The 20,444-nt window shown below is 42.1% G+C and overlaps 1 protein-coding gene across 1 annotated transcript in view; it reads left to right on the forward strand.

The window, feature by feature from the left end:
• The window catches only part of LOC115089385 (cystine/glutamate transporter-like), a 103,003-nt gene that overhangs the window by 8,314 nt on the left and 74,245 nt on the right, over positions 1-20,444 (forward strand). The window contains exons 3-4 of the mRNA XM_029597478.1: positions 2,907-3,033; positions 11,507-11,622. Of these exons, the coding sequence (XP_029453338.1) occupies positions 2,907-3,033; positions 11,507-11,622 (243 nt within the window). The remainder of the gene's footprint in view (positions 1-2,906; positions 3,034-11,506; positions 11,623-20,444) is intronic.

Raw genomic sequence — 20,444 nt, forward strand, 5'->3', positions numbered from 1 at the left:
TGCTGATTTCAACAGACCCACAATACCTGGAGTCCCAAATTTGATTCCTCTGTTTAATAAGGATTGTGAAAGGTACACATTTTTCATTTTGTGAATAGTTTTGTTAAGAATTCAACAAAATGTGCATTCCACATTGGCCTGAATATCAGTCAGCCTCAGATATAAGACCACTCTTTGCTCTTTATATCCTCATTAGGGTCCATGGTTATCTGAGGAAATGTTCTTCTTTATCTGTTGGTGGCTCATTGTTTTATCTCTTGATTTCACTACTGATGTTTTTCTCCATATGGTGCGTGCCAAATGGGAAACTGCTTCTCCCCTTATCAACTTTTTTCCACGCCCCTCTTTTCCTTTCTCTCCTTCTATCCTCTGCTTCTTTTTCTCTTCTTCCATTCCTTTCACCTCTCATTACTCTAGTCCTTGACCTGCAGCTCCTTCTTCTGCAGATTTTATATAGAGAGCTAGAGGTCAATATTTAAAAACTATAAAATGAATAACTTATCTGGCTAAAGATATAGCTGGCTAAGTTATCAAAGATATTCAGGGAAATATGTCCTACCAAATATCCTTGAATAATGTTATATGGCTATATGTATAACTTTGAAACCTAACCAGCTATATTTGAAAATTGCTGGTTTGGTTTAAAGTTATCAATCAAACACCTCTCCAAAAAGGAGAACATAAGAAAATGCCATACTGGGTCAGACCAAGGGTCCATCAAGCCCAGCATCCTGTTTCCAACAGTGGCCAATCTAGGCCATAAGAACCTGGCAGGTACCCAAAAACTAAGTCTATTCCATGTAACCATGTTATAACTTGTTATTATTTGTAAATTATTTATTATTTGTAAATGTATACTCTCATGTTATATTTATGCACATTTATAATGTATTGATCACCCCTCGTTTTATGTAAACCGACATGATACGAATCTCCGTGAATGCCGGTATAGAAAAACTCAAATAAATAAATAAATAAATAACCATTGCTAATGGCAGTGGCTATTCTCTAGGTGAACTTAATAGCAGGTAATGGACTTCTTCTCCAAGAACTTATCCAATCTTTTTTTAAACACAGCTATACTAACTGCACTAACCACATCCTCTGGCAACAAATTCCAGAGTTTAATTGTGCGTTGAGTAAAAAAGAACTTTCTCCGATTAGTTTTAAATGTGCCCCATGCTAACTTCATGGAGTGCCCCCTGGTCTTTCTATTATCCAAAAGAGTAAATAACCGATTCATATCTACCCGTTCTAGACCTCTCATGATTTTAAACACCTCTATCATATCCCCCCTCAGTCGTCTCTTCTCCCAGCTGAAAAGTCCTAACCTCTTTAGTCTTTCCTCATAGGGGAGTTGTTCCATTCCCCTTATCATTTTGGTAGCCCTTCTCTGTACCTTCTCCATCGCAATTATATCTTTTTTGAGATGAGGCGACCAGAATTGTACACAGTATTCAAGGTGCGGTCTCACCATGGAGCGATACAGAGGCATTATGACATTTTCCGTTTTATTCACTGTTCCCTTTCTAATAATTCCCAACATTCTGTTTGCTTTTTTCACTGCCGCAGCACACTGAACCGACGATTTCAATGTGTTATCCACTATGACACCTAGATCTCTTTCTTGGGTTGTAGCACCTAATATGGAACCCAACATTGTGTAATTATAGCATGGGTTATTTTTCCCTATATGCATCACCTTGCACTTATCCACATAAAATTTCATCTGCCGTTATATTATACTTTACCCATACTATCTCAAAGCACATTTTTGGGAAATTGTATCAGAATAAATGTGCCTTCACAGTCGCCTGGCTCTTGCCCACATAGGGCTGCAACCAGTATCGTGTATATAGCACACACATTCACCTCATTTACTCTTTCCCAACTAACACTATTTTTTTATTTTTTTAAAACCCCATCACGTGACCCACTACTTTCTAAAAACCTAACTCTCACTATCCCACTGAGCTCTTTCCCCCAACACCTGAGTGCTCCACACAAATCCTCACAAAATATTTATCATAGTTTTTCCGGTCATTGACACGTTTAAGTTCTTATCTCTTTCTTTTTTTCTTCTCACTCCCGTGTCAATGACCGGAAAAAATATGATAAATATTTTGTGAGGATTTGTGTGGAGCACTCAGGTGTTGGGGGAAAGAGCTCAGTGGGATAGTGAGAGTTAGGTTTTTAGAAAGTAGTGGGTCACGTGATGGGGTTTTAAAAAAATAAAAAAATAGCGTTAGTTGGGAAAGAGTAAATGAGGTGAATGTGTGTGCTATATACACGATACTGGTTGCAGCCCTATGTGGGCAAGAGCCAGGCGACTGTGAAGGCATATTTATTCTGATACAATTTCCCAAAAATGTGCTTTGAGATAGTATGGGTAAAGTATAATTCCTCCTTTTTGGAGAGGTGTTTGATTGATAGATTTATATAAGGAGGATTTTGAAGCCTTACATAATCGTTTGTTTTTGGTTTAAAGTTATCCAGGTATGGTCCCCTACCTCACTGAAACAAATTAGGGCATTATGCCCAATCTCTTCCCCCTCCCACCCAAGCCACTGAAGCAGCAGCAGCAGCAGCCATATTTTGTGTCTCCCCAGGCCTGAGTTCAACACCTCTGTGATGCATCCAACTGATTCCATTGGATAGGAGTCTGAAATCAGATCCCTTGCACTACAGCTCAATTTTTACAGAGAAAGAATGTGTTGTAAATTGAATTCACTCCTCAGTACTCTGAAGACTGATAACTAAAGTTAACATACATTGAGATGCGTGTGCTTCCACTTGTATGTATAGCTCCAAGACTTGATAGCAATGGAAAAGAATCATAGACATAACAGTAACTCATAGTTCAATTTATTGCAACCTCATATCTACTTTTTATTTCTAAACTTCAGGTGCCTTGTGCTATGCAGAACTTGGAACCAGCATCACAAAATCTGGGGGACATTATGTCTACCTACTAGAAACCCTGGGATCTCTGCCAGCTTTTCTGTACCTCTGGGCAGAATTTTTTGCTGTTGGGTAAGATTCATGCAGATAGTGTAACTTTTGTGAAGAAGGCTAGTATAACCGTACATTTTATAGGTTCTAATTATTGTGCAAATTTAAGCTCTGTTCTGCTTCCTGATCAGGGGCAGATTGCAAGAAAATATCAGCCCGGGGGATTTTTTCAAAACCGGCACACAGGGGATCTCCGACTCCCTCATGCATGTCGTCTGCAGCATGTGTGTCAACAGCTCCCTAAAGCACGCCAAATCGACTCTAGAACATGGCAGAATTAAGCCTAAATATCTCCAGAATAAATTTCACATTTTCCTAAATAACTAAGAAATAGAGCATAACTCTAGACTAGCAGTGAGTAAACAAAGCTGTAGACCTCATTCCATCCACTCAAATCGGTTAACATACACACACGAATATCCTGATCTGGCCAACCAAGCAGCTCTTGAACTAGTGAAAGAAATGAGAACCATACTGCCAGTCAGTGTCAGAGCTCAATCACACAAACAGATTTATAGATTGCAGAGACTATATATACACTGACACATACACTCTTTCTCAGACACTTTCTCACAGACACACAGATAAACCCATACACTGTGAATGAGTGTGTGTGTGTCAAAGAGATACACCCACACACACACTCTCCCTCTAACACAAAGGGGCAGATTTTTAAAGTTACGCGCGCGGGGTACATTTGTGCACACTACCCAGCACGCACAAATGTACACCTGATTTTATAACGTGCGCGTTGTCGCGCACGTTATAAAATCCAGGGTCGGCGTGCACAAGGGGGTGCACACATGTGCAGCTTGCACGCGCCGAGTCCGAGGGGAGCCCCGATGGCTTTCCCCATTCCCTCCAAGGCCGCTCCGAAATCGGAGCGGCCTTGGAGGGAACTTTTTTTTCGGCCCTCCTACCTTCCCCTCCCTTCCCCCATCTAACCCACCCCCCAGCCCTAACTAAATCCCCCCCTACCTTTGTTTCAAAAGTTACGCCTGCCTAAGGCAGACGTAACTTGCGCGTGCTGGCCGGCTGCTGTGCCGGAGGACTCAGGAACGGCCCCGCCCCTGGACTACCACCACGCCCCCGGACCTGCCCCGGACCACAGCACCGCCCATGACCCGCCCATTTTTGAAAGCCCCGGGACATACGCCCGTCCCGGGGCTTGGGCACGCCGCTGAGCAGGGGCAGATTTCTCGGGTTATGCGCGTAGCCTTTGAAAATCTGCCCCAAAGTGTATTTATAGGTACGTGTGTCACAGACACATTCTCTATCATGCTATTGTTGTGCTGCTGCTTATGTCTCGTACAATGCATGCCCACACCCCAGCACTACTGCATCATAGTTTATAAAGTTTTTGCTTGCTGCTGGCCCTTCCTTTTTCTGCAGTAGTCTCCTCCTTTTCCAGTCCTACTCTGAGACTTGCTGGTTCCACAGCTAATTGCTCCTCTCACAGCTCAGTCCAGTCACCTCAAACAGAAGCCTCCCCAACACCGTACAGGTACTTTCTCCTAACTCACTCTCTCCTTTCCTGTGCCTGTAGCTTGCCTCCACTTCTCTGCTACCCTCCCACCACTCTAGTGCATTCCCATTGAGTACATGCTACACAGTCTGCTGCTCTTATGGTTCCCCAGGCTTGACTCTGCCTACCAGAAGTGATCCATATTTTTCCCTGGGCTTATAAAAAGAAAAACTTAAGCCCTGGCTGAGACGAGGGAGAGCCACTAACCCAGCCCCAGATGGGAATCCTGCTTTCTCTTATGGAACCAGTGCAGCCAGGGCTGGTGCAAGAGTATAATAACAGATTTTACATGAAAAAGAGCATTCAAAATACAGTCTTCTGAGGTAAAAATATCCCTTACTATGGCACCAACCAGAAAACTCTGCAAAAAAGCCACCTGCAGCCATATGGTATTACAGCTTATTGTAATAGGTGCTGAGTGTGGGCTTGGCCTTCAGAAAGCTTTGAATAAACTGATTTGCAATATAGTAAACCTCCCATACGAAAACAGCACTAACAACTAGCACTTAAACAATAATAACCCTACCTATGAATTGGCAACACTGGAAATATTACATCAGTCCCTAAAACACCAATACACCTGCTATTAAGAAAACAGAATGAGCCAAGCTGTTATAGATCACTGCACGGAAACTACACGCCATAGTTCCCTTTAAGCTGAACGCGTAAGCGATTGCTCATACATTTTAGAGCATTATCACAGGTTTTACATGATCGCTCAGATAAATTTTTCTTTGTGATATACACAGACATGGAACATTAATGTTGGCGCTCAAAAATTGTTGGTTTAAAAAATTGTTGCTCACACAAAGTTGTGGCCTGCATGACTTCACGCTAGCAGCATACCTCACTTCAGTCTCACATGTAGAACAAAGACAGACTCTCACCAAATACAAAATGAAGAGATGATAAAGTATAAACAGAAACATGCTGACAAAAACTGAACTTGAAACAGCAACAAGCCAGACTCTGTATGGAATGGAAAAACAAATATCATTCCTCAGTAAACATTAAACAATAACATCTCGAAAGATAAAGCATCAATCGTAATAGTAAAACCAAACTCATAAAAAGAATAAATATTTCAAAACAGCTGATAAGAACATCCAATGATTATGAACATATAACTTTTTTTTTTTTAATTTCCCAAACATCAATAAAATATTTCAAACTAGCAGACACAGCAAACATCCAATAGTTAAAATTAAAGTTAAAATAAATCCCCTCCTCTCCGTACTTGGGAACTATAGATTCCAGTCACCCTGAGATTGTCATGGATTAGTAAAGGGTGGGAGATATGCACAAACTTTCTTCTCTGTCTAACACAATGTTCATTTTCATACAAACTCCCTTATATTCTCTCTCACGCACACGTTCACTAGATCACACTTGCTCTCTCGTTCATGCTCACTGGCTCACATGCTCTCTCTCACAGACATGTTCACTGTGTCCCACACTCATGCTCTTGTTCACATTCATTCTCACTGGCTCATTCATGCTCTCTCATATAAATGCTCACCCACATGTTCACTGACTCGTTCTTGCTCTATATATGCTCACTGACTCAATCACTCTCTCTTACTTTCGCACTCAGGCCCACTGAGTTAAATAGCTCTCTTGCTCAAACATATGTTCATTGGCTCACTCGTTCTCTCTTGCTCACAAAAATGCTCTGGTAACCACAACAAGTCCAACTGAATTATGCATGCAACATTAAGAACATAAGAAATTGCCATGCTGGGTCAGACCAAGGGTCCATCAAGCCCAGCATCCTGTTTCCAACAGAGGCCAAACCAGGCCACAAGAACCTGGCAATTACCAAAACACTAAGAAGATCCCATGCTACTGATGCAATTAATAGCAGTGGCTATTCCCTAAGGTAACTTGATTAACAAAAGTTAATGGACTTCTCCAAGAACTTATCCAAACCTTTTTTTGAACCAAGCTACACTAACTGCACTAACCACATCCTCTGGCAACAAATTCCAGAGCTTTATTGTGCGTTGAGTGAAAAAGAGTTTTCTCCGATTAGTCTTAAATTGCTACTTGCTAACTTCATGGAATGCCCCCTAGTCCTTCTATTATTCGAAAGTGTAAATAACCGAGTCACATCTAATTGTTCAAGACCTCTCATGATCTTAAAGACCTCTATCATATCCCCCTTAGCCTTCTCTTCTCCAAGCTGAACAGCCCTAACCTCTTCAGCCTTTTCTCATAGGGGAGCTGTTCCATCCTCTTTATAATTTTGGTTGCCCTTCTCTGTACCTTCTCTATCGCAACTCTTATCTTTTTTGAGATGCGGCGACCAGAATTATGCACAGTATTTAAGGTGTAGTCTCACCATGGAGCGATATAGAGGCATTATGACACTTTCCGTTTTATTAACCGTTCCCTTCCTAATAATTCCTAACATTCTGTTTGATTTTTTGACTACTGCAGCATGACGATTTTAAAGTATTATCCACTATGATGCCTAGATCTTTTTCCTGGATGGTAGCTCCTAATATGGAACCTATTATTGTGTAACTACAGCAAGGGTTATTTTTCCCTATATGCAACACCTTGCACTTGTCCACATTAAATTTCATCTGCCATTTGGATGCCCAATCTTCCAGTCTTGTAATGTCCTCCTGTAATGTATCCTTCATATTATTAAAACCATGAAAAGAATAAATATTTCAAAATAGCCAATAAACATAGGGGGCCCGATATTCAAAGTACATTCAGTGCTACTTAGCCAAATAAGCAGGACTTTTTTGGTTAAGTAGGGGGTGCCCCTGAGATTCATGCCATTGCCAGTACTTCAGTCGGGGCCGTGCCACGTGCACGCCCCTAGGCCTCCAGGAAAACATGGCGGGTTGCAGCGTCTAGCCGGTCTGGGGATGCCGGAGGACTTCGGCAGAAGGACGCTGCGGCAGCCAATCTTCCTGTGGATGAAGAGGGAGGCGCCAAAGAGGTAAGGAAGGCGGAGAGAGGGCGTCGAAAACCGACGGACACAACAGTATCCCCCTTCAAAGGGCAATTTCCTCTTCGGGTACCAGGCTTAGGTTTTGAAGGATGCACGAGGTGGAACTGATGTAGCATCTCTTTGTCCAGGATATTGGTCTGAGGCTCCCAAGAGTTTTCTTTGGGGCCGAAACCTTCCCATTTTAGAAAGTATTCAAAAGTCTTGCCTCTTTACGAACATCCAGGACTTCTTCGACTTTGTATTCTAAGTCGTCTTCTGCATTGATGACAGGTAGATCTTAAGTCTTGGAAGAAAATTCGCTGAGTATGTTGTTATAGATGTCAGCAGCAATGGATGAGCTGCTGGGGATGTCACTGAGATCTTCAGTGGAAGTGGCGAAGTTGGGGAACGTCCAAAGCCCACTTCAAGTTGTAACACAATAGTGGATCTTCTAATTTGATGAGGGGACTCCTCAGGTCTTCCACTAGACTTCTGAGAATAAAGTTGCCTCCTGCCCCTGAGTCCACCAGGCAAAAAAGACAAAGGGACAACCTTATGCCGTGGAAAGATTTTATTAGTATATTTAGTTAGGAGCCCGACTCCGGCCAAGTTTCGCCAATTAAGGCTGCATCAGGGGCTATAAATATAAAATTAAATTTTTTTTTTAAAAAACAAGTAATTAAAATTATGTATATATAAAATATTCATAACTTATAAGAAAATTTCTAAACTTACATGACTGCTGATGGAAAAGAAACTACATAAACATACTCTTATGTAGCAACAATTGTCCACCAGGGCAGGAGTCTGAACCGTGATTGGTCCGTAGGTCAAAGAGACTGGGAGAGAGAGCGGAGGAGATGTCGCGGTATGGCCTAAGAACAGTCCTCCTGCAGGACTTAAGCCCATCCGTTTTCCAGACGAATGGAGCATGTGGAGACATTATGGCCGGGCTGACCACAGTACATGCAAAGGCCGCGCTTCTTCCGAAATCTTCTCTCTTTGGAGGTCAAGTGACTGTGACCAAGTTGCATAGGTTCATCTGTATCAGCAGCAGAGATTACTGGAATCATCCAAGGTGTAGAGACAGCACTAGCCTGTTTCAACCCGGGTAACACCCTAGGCCGGAGTTCTTTCACCTTGTCCAGTGATCAATCCGAGTAGCCAAGACTACTAATTCGTCCAGCGAGTCAGGTGTTTGGCGAGCAGCCAGCTTGTACTTTAAACGGTTATCCAGGCCTCTGCAAAAGAGAGTCTTGAGACATTTGGGGTCCTAGCGAAGTTCTGCCGCAAGAGTTTGAACTCTATGGCAAATTCAGCCAATTATCTGTTGCCTTGCTTCAAATCCACTAAAGCAGAACCGGCTACAGAAGTTCAAGCAGGTTCATCAAAAACTGATTTAAACAAGTCCATAAATCCTTCTATGTCCTGCAAAATAGAGTCCTTGCGTTCCCACAAGGTGGATGCCCAAGATAGGGCCCTACCATCCAGATATGAAAGGATGTAGGTAGTCTTGGAGAGAGTTGTAGGAAATAGAGACGACTGTAAGGCAAAGTGCATGCAGCACTGGTTCAAAAAGCCCCAGGTCTTCTGGATTTCTCCGGAAAAGCGGATTGGAGCCACCAGTGGTACAGCAGACTTCAAAGTTACCTCCGGTAACTGACCTTCTTGGTTGGAGGCTGTGCCTTGAACCTTCTGTGTGTGTAGCTGATGAAATGCTGCAGTAAGTTTCTCCAAGGCATCTTGCTGCTCCACAATGCGCTGGGCCAGGCCCGGTATGGCCTGCAAGGCATTAAGTTGTGCCAGATCCTTGGAGTTAGCAATCTGTAGTTATTTAGGAGAGTTGTGGGTGGTTTCTTGGACCAGTGGCAGATGACCACGCCCCCGGGGGGGAAGATCCCGAGAGGGACCACCGGTCAGGCTCAGAGTATGGAGACAGACACACACTAGTTCTTTTATTAGACAATATACTGAACCACCAGAGGTGGCAGTAGTGAGCTGGAATGCCCGGCTGGGCTGTAGTCCCTCAGATACTGGAACAGCGATCCCTGGAGGCTGAGCTGAAGAGAGACTGAGATATAGTGAGTAGGCAGGGTATGCAGAGTTCATGTACCGAACCTGATGGTAACACTCACACAATGTCTCATAGAAGACCAGGAGCTGGAATGTATAGGCCCTCGAGGAGCGAGTACCTGATTCCAGGGAAAGCTCTGAGAGAGCGATGGTAACTCACTGATGTAGTTGGCAGTGATGACTTCCAGGCAGAAGAGAATATGGAGCAAGTCTGGGAACGAGGGCCCTCGAGGAGCGAGTACCAGATCCAGACTGTCACCTGAAAAACAAAGGAGAGAGCGAGGCTCCCGAGGAGCGGGTACCCCTGGTAAGTCTGAGGAGGCAGAGTAGCTTAGGTAGTGAAACCCTTGCTAACTCAATCTGTTAGCAAATTCTAAGATCTTATATATCCGTCACGGGTGACATCATCTCAGGGGGGTGCCCCTGAGGTTCACGCCGGTACTTCAGTCGGGGCTGTGCCGCGTGCGTGCCCCTAGGCCTCCAGGAAAACATGGCGACTTGCAGCATCTAGCCGGTCCGGGGACGCCGGAGGACTTCCTCAGAAGGACACTGCGGCAGCCAATCTTCCCGTGGACGAAGAGGGAGGTGCCAAAGAGGTAAGGAGGGCAGAGAGAGGGCGTCGGGAACCGACGGACACAACACCTCGTTAGGTTTTTCTTTTCTGCTTCGATACTCCTGCAGATGTGTCCTAAAAAGAGGGGAAGAGAAGTTTATTTTCTTTCAATCAGATCAGCTACGCCAGTTTGTGGAGGCCCGCTTACCAGCTACCTCATCCCCTTTGCCTCAAAATGGGGAAGGCTTATGAAGTAGAAATGTACCGGCTGTACACTATGCTAATGCCCTATTTATTTTGTTTATAGTTTCTTGTAATTTCTCCTCTTTGATGTTTCTGTCCTCCAATTCTCTCTCTCTCTTTTTTCTTTAAGTATATTGGATTCCGAATATTACAAATTGAAATTTCCGAAGTTTATTGTAATATAATTGTTTTCTGTTTGGAGAAATGCCTGAAATTGTTTATTGGATTAAGATGGTAACTAATTTCCAGATTAGTAAAATCATAAAAGGATAAATAAAGAATTAAAAAAGAAAAAGAAGAGAAAAGACTGTGGTGCTAGAACCATATGTATTGTGCCACCTGCAACTATCTTATTCAGTAAATTTAAGTTTGGACACTTACTCAGTGTATCCAGCATCTTTATTTGGGCACACAGGTGGAAAGATTGCCCTCTCCCGGGAATAACCAAGAGAAAGTTAGCCACCCCTACATTGGGCGGTGAAAGGAACCCTTTTCCCCCCAAGCCAAAGGATCCACACCTTGGGGAAAGGGTATTGAAAAGAGTTAGGGATCCTGCCCTAAAGAACTTAACAATAACAAGGAATTGAGTTTTGATATTGCCGAAGTGAAGATATACACGTTTACCATCACGCAAGAGTGAGGTGAGGATCAGTTTTATCGCATTGATAAAAATGTGAAATTATTGAGACCAATGATTATAAATAAGTCCTGCATACAATATTGAAGCTATGAACTTCTACCAGAAGATGATTTGATGTATGATGGTCTCTATATTTTCCAGATATAACTGCAATTTAGGATGAAATTAATACTGGAGCACCTACCAGCATAGGTTATTAGTATTTAGATTAACTTTGTAAACTTGCCATTCTTGGAAAGATGTTCCCATACTATGCAAAAAGATTCGCCAGAGTTGTCTGTAAATGTGGAATGTGGTGGGAGATGTGATTTTTAGAAAATTATTCTCTTTGATGCTCTACTGAGTGCATACTTTTTTTTTTTTTTTAGAAACTAATGTGCAATACAAATAAAACCCAATATATTTTATGGCTAGCTGCAATGTTTTCCTCCGACTTGTTATGCTACAAATTTTCTTTTTGCTCACCAATGCTTATTTTAAATCAGTTTTGTTGCTATATCTCTCTTGTCCTAGACCAGCTAATCTTGCTGTTCTCGCATTGGCATTTGGACGCTACATATGGGAACCTTTCTTCACCCCTTGCTCTGCTCCCATTTTAGCGGTGAAACTTACTTCTGTGTTTGGATTTTGTAAGTATGTTACTGGTGGAAGGTAAACAATGCTGAATAGTACACTCTCTCCCACCTTTCCTCTAGGGCAGGGGTGGACAGTTCCGGTCCTCGAGGGCCACAACCAGTCTGTTTTTCAGGATATCCCTAATGAATATGCATGAGAGAGATTTGCATGCACTCTGCCTCAGTTGTATGCAAATCTATGTCATGCATATTCATTAGGATATCCTAAAACCTCGACAGGTTTGTGGCCCTCGAGGACTGGAATTGCCCACCCCTGCTCTAGGGTATACATATTTTAATTCCTAGGTCTCACCTCATAGGGCAGGGGTGGCCAACTCCAGTACTCGAGAGCCACAAACAGGCCAGATTTTCAGGATATCCATAATGAACATGCACGACATAGATCTGCATGCAGTGGTGGCAGTCTAGGGTATTGGTAATGGTTATCGCACTGAGACTGGGTAGGATGATAGGGGCGGGAATATGTGGGGAAAAAAGACAAGCATTTAAAATGTTTTTGATTAATGCTCTTTCTCTCCAGAAGCATTGGTTTCTATATCCATGATTTAGTCTTAATCAGTAATGCTGATTTAGTGTTTATTACTGAAAGTTGGATAAGTAATGTCCAGGCTTTCACTATTTATCATATTTGCCCTAAGGTTTACAAAATCGTTGTGGACAGCAAGTTAGTTAAACAAGGGGATGGGGTGACTTATTTTTAAAGAAATGTTACCTTTTAAATTACTTTTTTGGAAACCATAACTGGCTGTGAAAGTATGTTAGTAAAAATTGAGTACGAGGTGCCTATTGTCCCCTCGGAAGCTCTTCTGTATTTTTATGATCAGGTTACTGAAGTAATTTTAGCACAGATCATGAAATATTCTTTTTTTTTTTTTTTTTTTTAGTTATGGGGGATTTCAGATTGCAGGAAGACTTGGATTCTTGTTCCAAGGGAAAACAATTTCTTGTTTGTTTTGCAGATAGTGTTGGAACCAGCTCATGAGGGGGGGAGGGGGGTATTCCACCTTAGATTTATTGCTTCATTTGCAATTTGTCAAAGGGGGAATGTTGGAATTTCTGGGTGTGGAAAAATGTGCATGGTCTGACCATTTTGGGGTAAAATTTAGATTGTGGTATTTTAAAGGGATGATTCAGTGTGTGTGTGCATGGGGGGGGGGGGGGGGGGAACGGCCTTAATGCCCTGAAATTGATTAGGAGAAATTCAGTGAGGCTTTAGGAGATAAGGATGTGGTGGGTAGTATTGAAGACCTAGGTGAGAATTGGTATAAGCTGATGGGGACAGGCTTTAAAGCCTTCCTCCTGGTTTCTCCCTGGTTTTCATTAGATCTAACTGAATGAAAGCAGAATTTATAATGCCTGGAAAGGCAGTGGTGGAAAACCGATGAAAGTAATGATAGGGTGAAATGGTGGAGAACAGCTATGGCATATTTTAAGTCAATTATGAAAGTTAAGAAAAAATATTATTCTGGTGTTAATGATAAAGTTAATAATAATCCCCAGAATATTCTTTAAGGTAGTAAATATTTTGTTGGCATTAGTGTGAATGATTCTATGAAGTTTGATAATGTTCCTTTTTTCAAGAAAAGGTGAGGAATTTATGTGTAAATCTCTTTATTAAATTTCAATATCACGCATGGTAAGTCAAAACTTCGATACATAAACATCTATATACAAGCATTAACGGGCACATTGGTTGGCACTTCCCAGTGTCCCGTTATCATGACAAAATCGTATTTCCCCATAAATATAGCCTAACCCCTCAACTCATCTCTCCAAAGTAACATTACAAGGAACTCCTACCCTTCATATTCACATCCTTCATCATGAACAGGTAAATTTTGTGCAAGTTGACCATATGGGAGAAGAGGGAGGGGGAGAAGGAGAGAGACTGTTAGAGCGACAATATGACACCTTTATATATCTCCCACTGTAAGAGGGGTACTTTTGACTCAGGGTGGGTTTTGGGGGGTGGTGTTACAAGGGTCTACAGACCCTTGCACCCTAGGCAGACCAATGTAACACCTCCCCCCCCCACCCACCCTTGAAAACCCACCCTGAGTTGAAAGTGCCCCTCTTACAATGGGAGATATATATATAGATTGTTTCTCTAATTTGTTCTCTATCTCTCTGTCTCTTTGTGTGTTCAGGACCCCTCTGGTCCTCATCCCGGAAAATGGCGCCGACAGGAGATCGACTGCAGGAGGTCGTTCAGCGGGGGTTCCGGACCGCCGCTGAACTACCTCCTGCAGTCGATCTCCTGTCGGCGCCATTTTCCGTATGAAAACGATTTGCGGCAAGAAATCGCTCCCGGAACCCCGCTGGACTCCCAGGAAAATTTTGGCCAGCTTGGGGGGGCCTCCTGACCCCCACAAGACTTGCCAAAAGTCCAGCGGGGGTCCGGAACGACCTCCTGCGTTGAATCGTTTTTGTCTATGGCCGCCGCCATTTTGCGGCGGCCATTTTGAAAAATGGCGCCGGCTGAAGACAACACGATTCTATTGAGGGGGCCGTTCCGGACCGCCGCCGTTCTGGACCACCGCCGGATCCCTAGGTAATTTAAAGCATTGGGGGGGGGGGTTCGGGAGGGTGGGGGATTTAATTTAAAGGGTCGGGGTGGGTTTTAGGGGGGTTTAGTGTGCCGGCTCACGATTTTAACGATTTTTCACGATAGTTTACACACCCAAACGGCAACAATACGATTCCCTCCCCCTCCCAGCCGAAATCGATCGTTAAGACGATCGAGGACACGATTCACATCTCTACTGCCCAGGAGGGAAGAGTTAGGCCGACCATCATAGTTGGTGATTCGATTATTAGGAAAGTAGATAGCTGGGTGGCTGGTGGGCGTGAGGATCGCCTGGTAACTTGCCTGCCTGGTGCGAAGGTGGCAGACCTCACGCATCACCTAGGTAGGATTTTAGACAGTGCTGGCGAGGAGCCAGCTATTATGGTGCACAATGACATAGGAAAATGTGGGAGGGAGGTTCTGGAAGCCAAATTCTGGATTTTAGGAAGAAAGCTGAAATCCAGAACCTTCGGCATTCTCTGAAATGCTCCTTGTTCCATGCGCAGGTCCCCAGAAGCAGGCAGAGCTTCGGAGACTCAATGTGTGGACGAGACAATGGTACAGGGAAGAGGGATTCAGTTTTGTAAGGAACTAGTCAAACTTTTGAGGAAGGGGGAGACTTTTCTAAAAGGATGGACTCTGTCTTAACCAGAGTGGATTCAGGCTGCTGGCGCTAACTTTTAAAAAGGAGATAGAGCAGCTTTTAAACTAGAACAAGCAGGAAAGCCAACAGTCACCCAGCAGTACATGGGTCAGAGGAATATAACTTTGAAGGATACTAATGAAACAGTTAAGACATCCCAACTGAGAGGTTCCAATAAAAGCAAAAGTAGTCCATGTGCCTATAAGTAAAGAATGACCTGAGCTAAAGAATTCCAAATTATCCTTATCAACTGAAAAAAATCACATTTATAGATTAGGGACCTTCATAACATCCATGGTGGTGCAAGTTTGTACTTGTATTTTTGCACCTGTATGGATCATTTTTAATCATTGGTCCATTAGTCCACTGCTCATTCAAAAGTGTTTTAAAATTTTTTTTGACATTTTTGTATTTTTTTCTTTTTCTTAAAACACAAGGATTACTTCCCTGTTTTTTGCTTGGCCGGAGTCAGAGGTCAGACGCGCGCGTTTCACGGTCCGCTGCTTCAGGGATATTTAAAGCTGACTCATATCGCCCAGTGCACTTCACCAAGGTGCTGCTGCAGGTGAAATCTCCATTTATTGCAAATTCACAGGAGTCCCATCAGTTATTTCTGAAAATGAAGCACTTTAAATTATATAGCCTTTGAAAGTTCAATCGCAAAACATTCTACAATAAGCACAGTGGGGATGTGGCCAACATTTTTGTAGCCATGTTCGAAGCACAATATATATTCATGGATGTAAGTGGACAGCATATTTAAAATGCTGGAAAAGATAAATTGATGATATCTTTGTTATCTGGACAGGTTCCATATCGAGTTCACAAGAATTTCATGCTTGGTTAAATAATTTAGATTCTTGTTTAAAATTTACTATGAATTTTCACCACCATCAAATTTCATATTTGGACATACTGATCTCCAGGAATGGCCGGGGCATCAATACAAGCATTTTCCGGAAACCGAATGACCGTAACAATTTATTACGTTTTGACAGCTTTCACCCAGTTAATTTTAAAACCAACTTACCAATGGGCCAATTTCTCCGCCTGAGGAGGCGCTGTACTGATTGTAATGAATTTAAAACTCAAGCCAAGCACATGGCTAATCGTTTTTTACAACAAGGGTACCCAATACACTGTGTGAAAACAGCATATCGAAGAGCCTTGTATTCTAACAGAGACTATTTATTTTTACCAAAAACACCACCGGGACAAGATTTGAACCCAGAGACTGTGGTACTGAGACATACACTGATGTCAGCCCCTATCAGTAGAGCCCTCAGGAAACATTGGGTAATCTTCAACGAATTCATCCCTTATTTAACCAACCATTAAGGATTGCATACTCAAGAGGCAGGAACATCAGGGACTATGTAGTCCGCTCCAGTTGCTACAATCCCAGTGACAAGCCTGAGCCAGTGAAATCATGCAGTAAGTGTATGTGTTGCCCCCTCAAAGCTACCCAGAATACCATCACCACAGCTACGGGCAAAGTGCTGACCTTATCAAAGTTTACATGTCATTCCACTTTTGTGGTGTATGCCATCTTTTGCCCATGCCCTCTAACATATGTGGGCATGACAAAACGCCAAATTAGGATTCGTCTAACCAAGCACAAGTGCTGCCTTAACACAGGCAGGCTTGAGGAACCTTTGGTTGCTCACTTCCAAGAACACAATCACGAATTCAAGGATATCAAGTGGACAATCCTGGAGGTAGTTCACAACATTGGAGAGGAGGAGATAGAATAATGCAGCTCAGGCAATGTGAACAAAAGTGGATTTTCCTGTTGAAATCAGTCACCCCGGGTGAACTCAATAAAGAAATTGAATGGCATCATTTTGTGTGATTTCCCGGTAAAATCATGGCCAGCTTTAAATATCCCTGAAGCAGCGGACCGCGAAACGCACGTGTCGGACCTCTGACTCCGGCCAAGCAAAAAACAGGGAAGTAATCCTTTGTGTTTTAAGAAAAAGAAAAAATACAAAAATGTCAAAAAAAAGTTTAAAACACTTTTGAATGAGCGGTGGACTAATGGACCAATTATTAAAAATGATCCACACAGGTGCAAAAATACAAGTATCAGCTTGCAGCACCGTGGATGTTATGAAGGTCCCTAATCTATAAATGTGATATGTATGCAAGAATATTATAGCTTAAACATTGATAACATTTAAATACAAATATTGTGATTTTTTTTTTTTTTTAAGATTTCAATTACCCTAATATTGACTGGGTAACTGTAACATCAGGGCATGCTAGAGCCACAAAGTTCCTGGATGGAATAAACAACTGCTTCATGGAGCAATTGTTTCAGGAACCAATGAGAGGGGAGCTATTTTAGATTTAGTTCTTAGTGGAATGCAGGATTTTGTGAGAGAGGTAACAGTGTGGGGCCACTTGGCAATAGTGATCATAACATGATCAGATTTGAACTAATTACTGGAAGGGGGACAATTTGTAAATCTACAGCTCTAGCACTAAATTTTCAAAAGGGAAACTTTGCTAAAATGAGAAAAATAGAAAAAACTGCAAGGTGTAGCTGCAAAGGTTAAAAGTGCTCAACAGGCGTGGACACTGTTTAAAAATACAATCTTAGATCCGCAGTCCATATGTATTCCATGCATTAAGAATGGTGGAAGGAAGGCAAAATGATTACCGGCATGGTTAATAGGTGAGGTGAAAGAGGGTATTTTAGGCAAAAAAAATCCTTCAAAAATTGGAAGAAGGATCCATCTGAAAAAAATAGGAAAAAACATAGGCATTGTTAAGTTAAGCATAATATATTGATAAAGCAGGCTAAGAGAGGCCGTAGAGGCAAAAACTCATAATAAAAACTTAAAATATATCCAAAGAAGGAAACCAGTGAGAAAGTCGGTTGAACAGTTAGATTTCCGAGGAGTTAAAGGGGCTGTTAGGGAAGATTGCAGAGAAGTATTTGCTTCTGTGTTTACTAATGCGGATGTTGGGGAGATACTGGTTCTGGAGATGGTTTTCAAGGATGAGGAATCAGATGAAGTGAACCAAATCACTGAGAACCTGGAAGATGTTGTAGGCCAAATTGACAAACTAAAGAGTAGCAAATCACCTGGACCAGAGTTCTGAAGGAACTAAAATATTAAATTTTGGATCTATTAGTTAAAATTTGTAATCTATCATTAAAATAATCCATTGTACCTGAAGACTGGAGGGTGACTAGTGTAACTCCAATATTTTAAAAGGGATCTAGGAGTGATCCAGGAATACTATAGTCCAGTGAGCATAACTTCAGTGCCAGGAAAAATAGTGGAAACTATTCTAAAGTTCAAAATCACAGAGCATATAGAAAGACATGGTTTAATGGAACCCAGTTAGCATAGATTTACCCAAGGTAAATCTTGCCTCACAAATCTGCTTCATTTATTTGAAGGGGTTAATAAACATGGATAAAGGTGAACCAGTGTATTTCAGAAGGTGTTTGACAAAGTCCTCATGAGAGGCTTCTAAGAAAACTAAAATGTCATGGGATTGGGGGTGGTGTCCTTTCGTGAATTACAAACTGGATAAAAGACAGGAAACAAAGAGTAGGATTAAATGGTCAATTTTTTCAGTGGAAAAGGGTAAACAGTGGAGTGCCTCAGGGATCTGTACTTGGACCAGTGCTTTGCAATATATTTATAAATGATCTAAAAAGGAATACGATGAGTCAGGTAATCAAATTTGCATATGATACAAAATTATTCAGAGTAGTTAACTCACAAGCGGATTGTGATAATTTGCAGGGAAGACCTTGAGCTGGAAGATTGGGCATCCAAATGGCAGATGAAATTTAATGTGGACGAGTGCAAGGTGATACATATAGGGAAAAATAACCCATACTGTAGTTACAAGATGTTAGGTTCATATTCAATAAGAGCTACCACCCAGGAAAAAGATCTAGGCGTCATAGTGGATAATACATTGAAATCGTCAGCTCAGTGTGCTGCAGCAGTCAAAATTGCAAACAGAATGTTAGGAATTATTAGGAAGGGAATGTGAATAAAACGGAAAATGTCATAATGCCTCTGTATCGCTCCATGATCAGTCTGCACCTTAGTGCTGTGTCCAATGCTAGTCGTTGCATCTCAAAAAAATATATAGTTGCAGTGGAGAAGGTGCAGAGAAGAATGACGAAAATGATAAAGGGGATGGAACAGCTCCCCTATGAGGAAAGGCTAAAGAGCTTAGGGCTGTTCAGTTTGGCGAAGGGACGACTGAGGGAGGATATGATAGAGGGCTTTTTAAATCATGAGAGGTCTAAAACAGGTAAATGTGAATTGGTTATCTACTCTTTCAGATAATAGAAGGACTATTAAGGACAATTAAGCTCTGGAATTTGCTGCCAGAGGATGTGGTTAGTGTAGTTGGGCTTATAAAAGGTTTGAATAAGCTCTTGGAGGAGAATTCTATTAACTGCTATTAATCAAGTAGACCTAGGGAATAGCCACTGCCATTACTGACATCAGTAGCATGGGATCTACTTAGTGTTTGGGTACTTGCCAGGTACTTGTAGCCTGGATTGGCCACTGTCAGAAACAGGATGCTGGGCTTGATGGACCCTTGGTCTGACCCAGTATGGCAATTTCTTATGTTCTTATGGTTTCTGGATTGGGTTAATCGTGGTGAATCTTCCCATAGCCAGCAGTGTAATATAACCCTTTTTGCCAACACGCCCCTCCCCGCCCCTTTTCCAAAGCCCCGGGACTTACGTGCGTCCCGGGGCTTTACGCGCGCCGGCGGCCTATGCAAAATAGGCCGCCGGCGCGCCGGCCTTTTAAAATCCGCCCCATTATCTATAAATACTGTATTTAAGACATTAGAATAACCTATTGGAGGTAAGGATCTATCTAGCATCTTGGATTTGATTGACCACTCTGTTTTGTTCTCTCATCATTTATAGTATGAGCTAGTGAGTCAAGTATTAAGTTGGATTATAGCCTTCTTGCATGGAAGGTTTCAAATTGTTTCTTTTATCAAGGTAAGACTTCTACTTTTAGAGAACTTCAATAAGGTGTTCCACAAGTCTCATCTTTGTCCCCACTTCTTTTTAACATTTTTTTTTAGCTCCATTAGGTGCTACTATTTGGTTGTTTGGCTTTACTTCATTAATTTATGCAAATGATATGCAGGTAATAGCACCTTCGGGTAAGAATGATACAGATACTGTTCGACATGTGATTGATTGTTTAAGGATGATGGTGAATGGTTAAAGAAGAATGGCTTAGTATTAAATTCTAATAAAACAGAACTGTTGCACATAGGTTTGGAGTTCAATTTGGTTTTTCCTATGCTGGGGGGACAACAGCTGATATGGCAGTTGCTACCCTGAGGGTAAATTTAGATCCTTTATTATTATTATTAGAGAAACAGATATCACAAGAGGCTAAAAATGCTTACCTGAGTGTAAGGGACAAAGTGAAAAGTACCTTAAAAATCCCTTAGGAAGCAGAGTGGTCCACCTTAAAAACAAGATAGAAACCTGCTGACTCACTGGGTGGGTCCTCACTCCTTCAGGCTGAAGAAAGCTGGGAAGAAACAGGGAGGTGGACTGCAGGAGAAGAGAATCCTAGGACTATCTGAAATAAG

This window comes from Rhinatrema bivittatum, chromosome 4, assembly GCF_901001135.1.
Source record: "Rhinatrema bivittatum chromosome 4, aRhiBiv1.1, whole genome shotgun sequence".
Taxonomy (NCBI): domain Eukaryota; kingdom Metazoa; phylum Chordata; class Amphibia; order Gymnophiona; family Rhinatrematidae; genus Rhinatrema; species Rhinatrema bivittatum.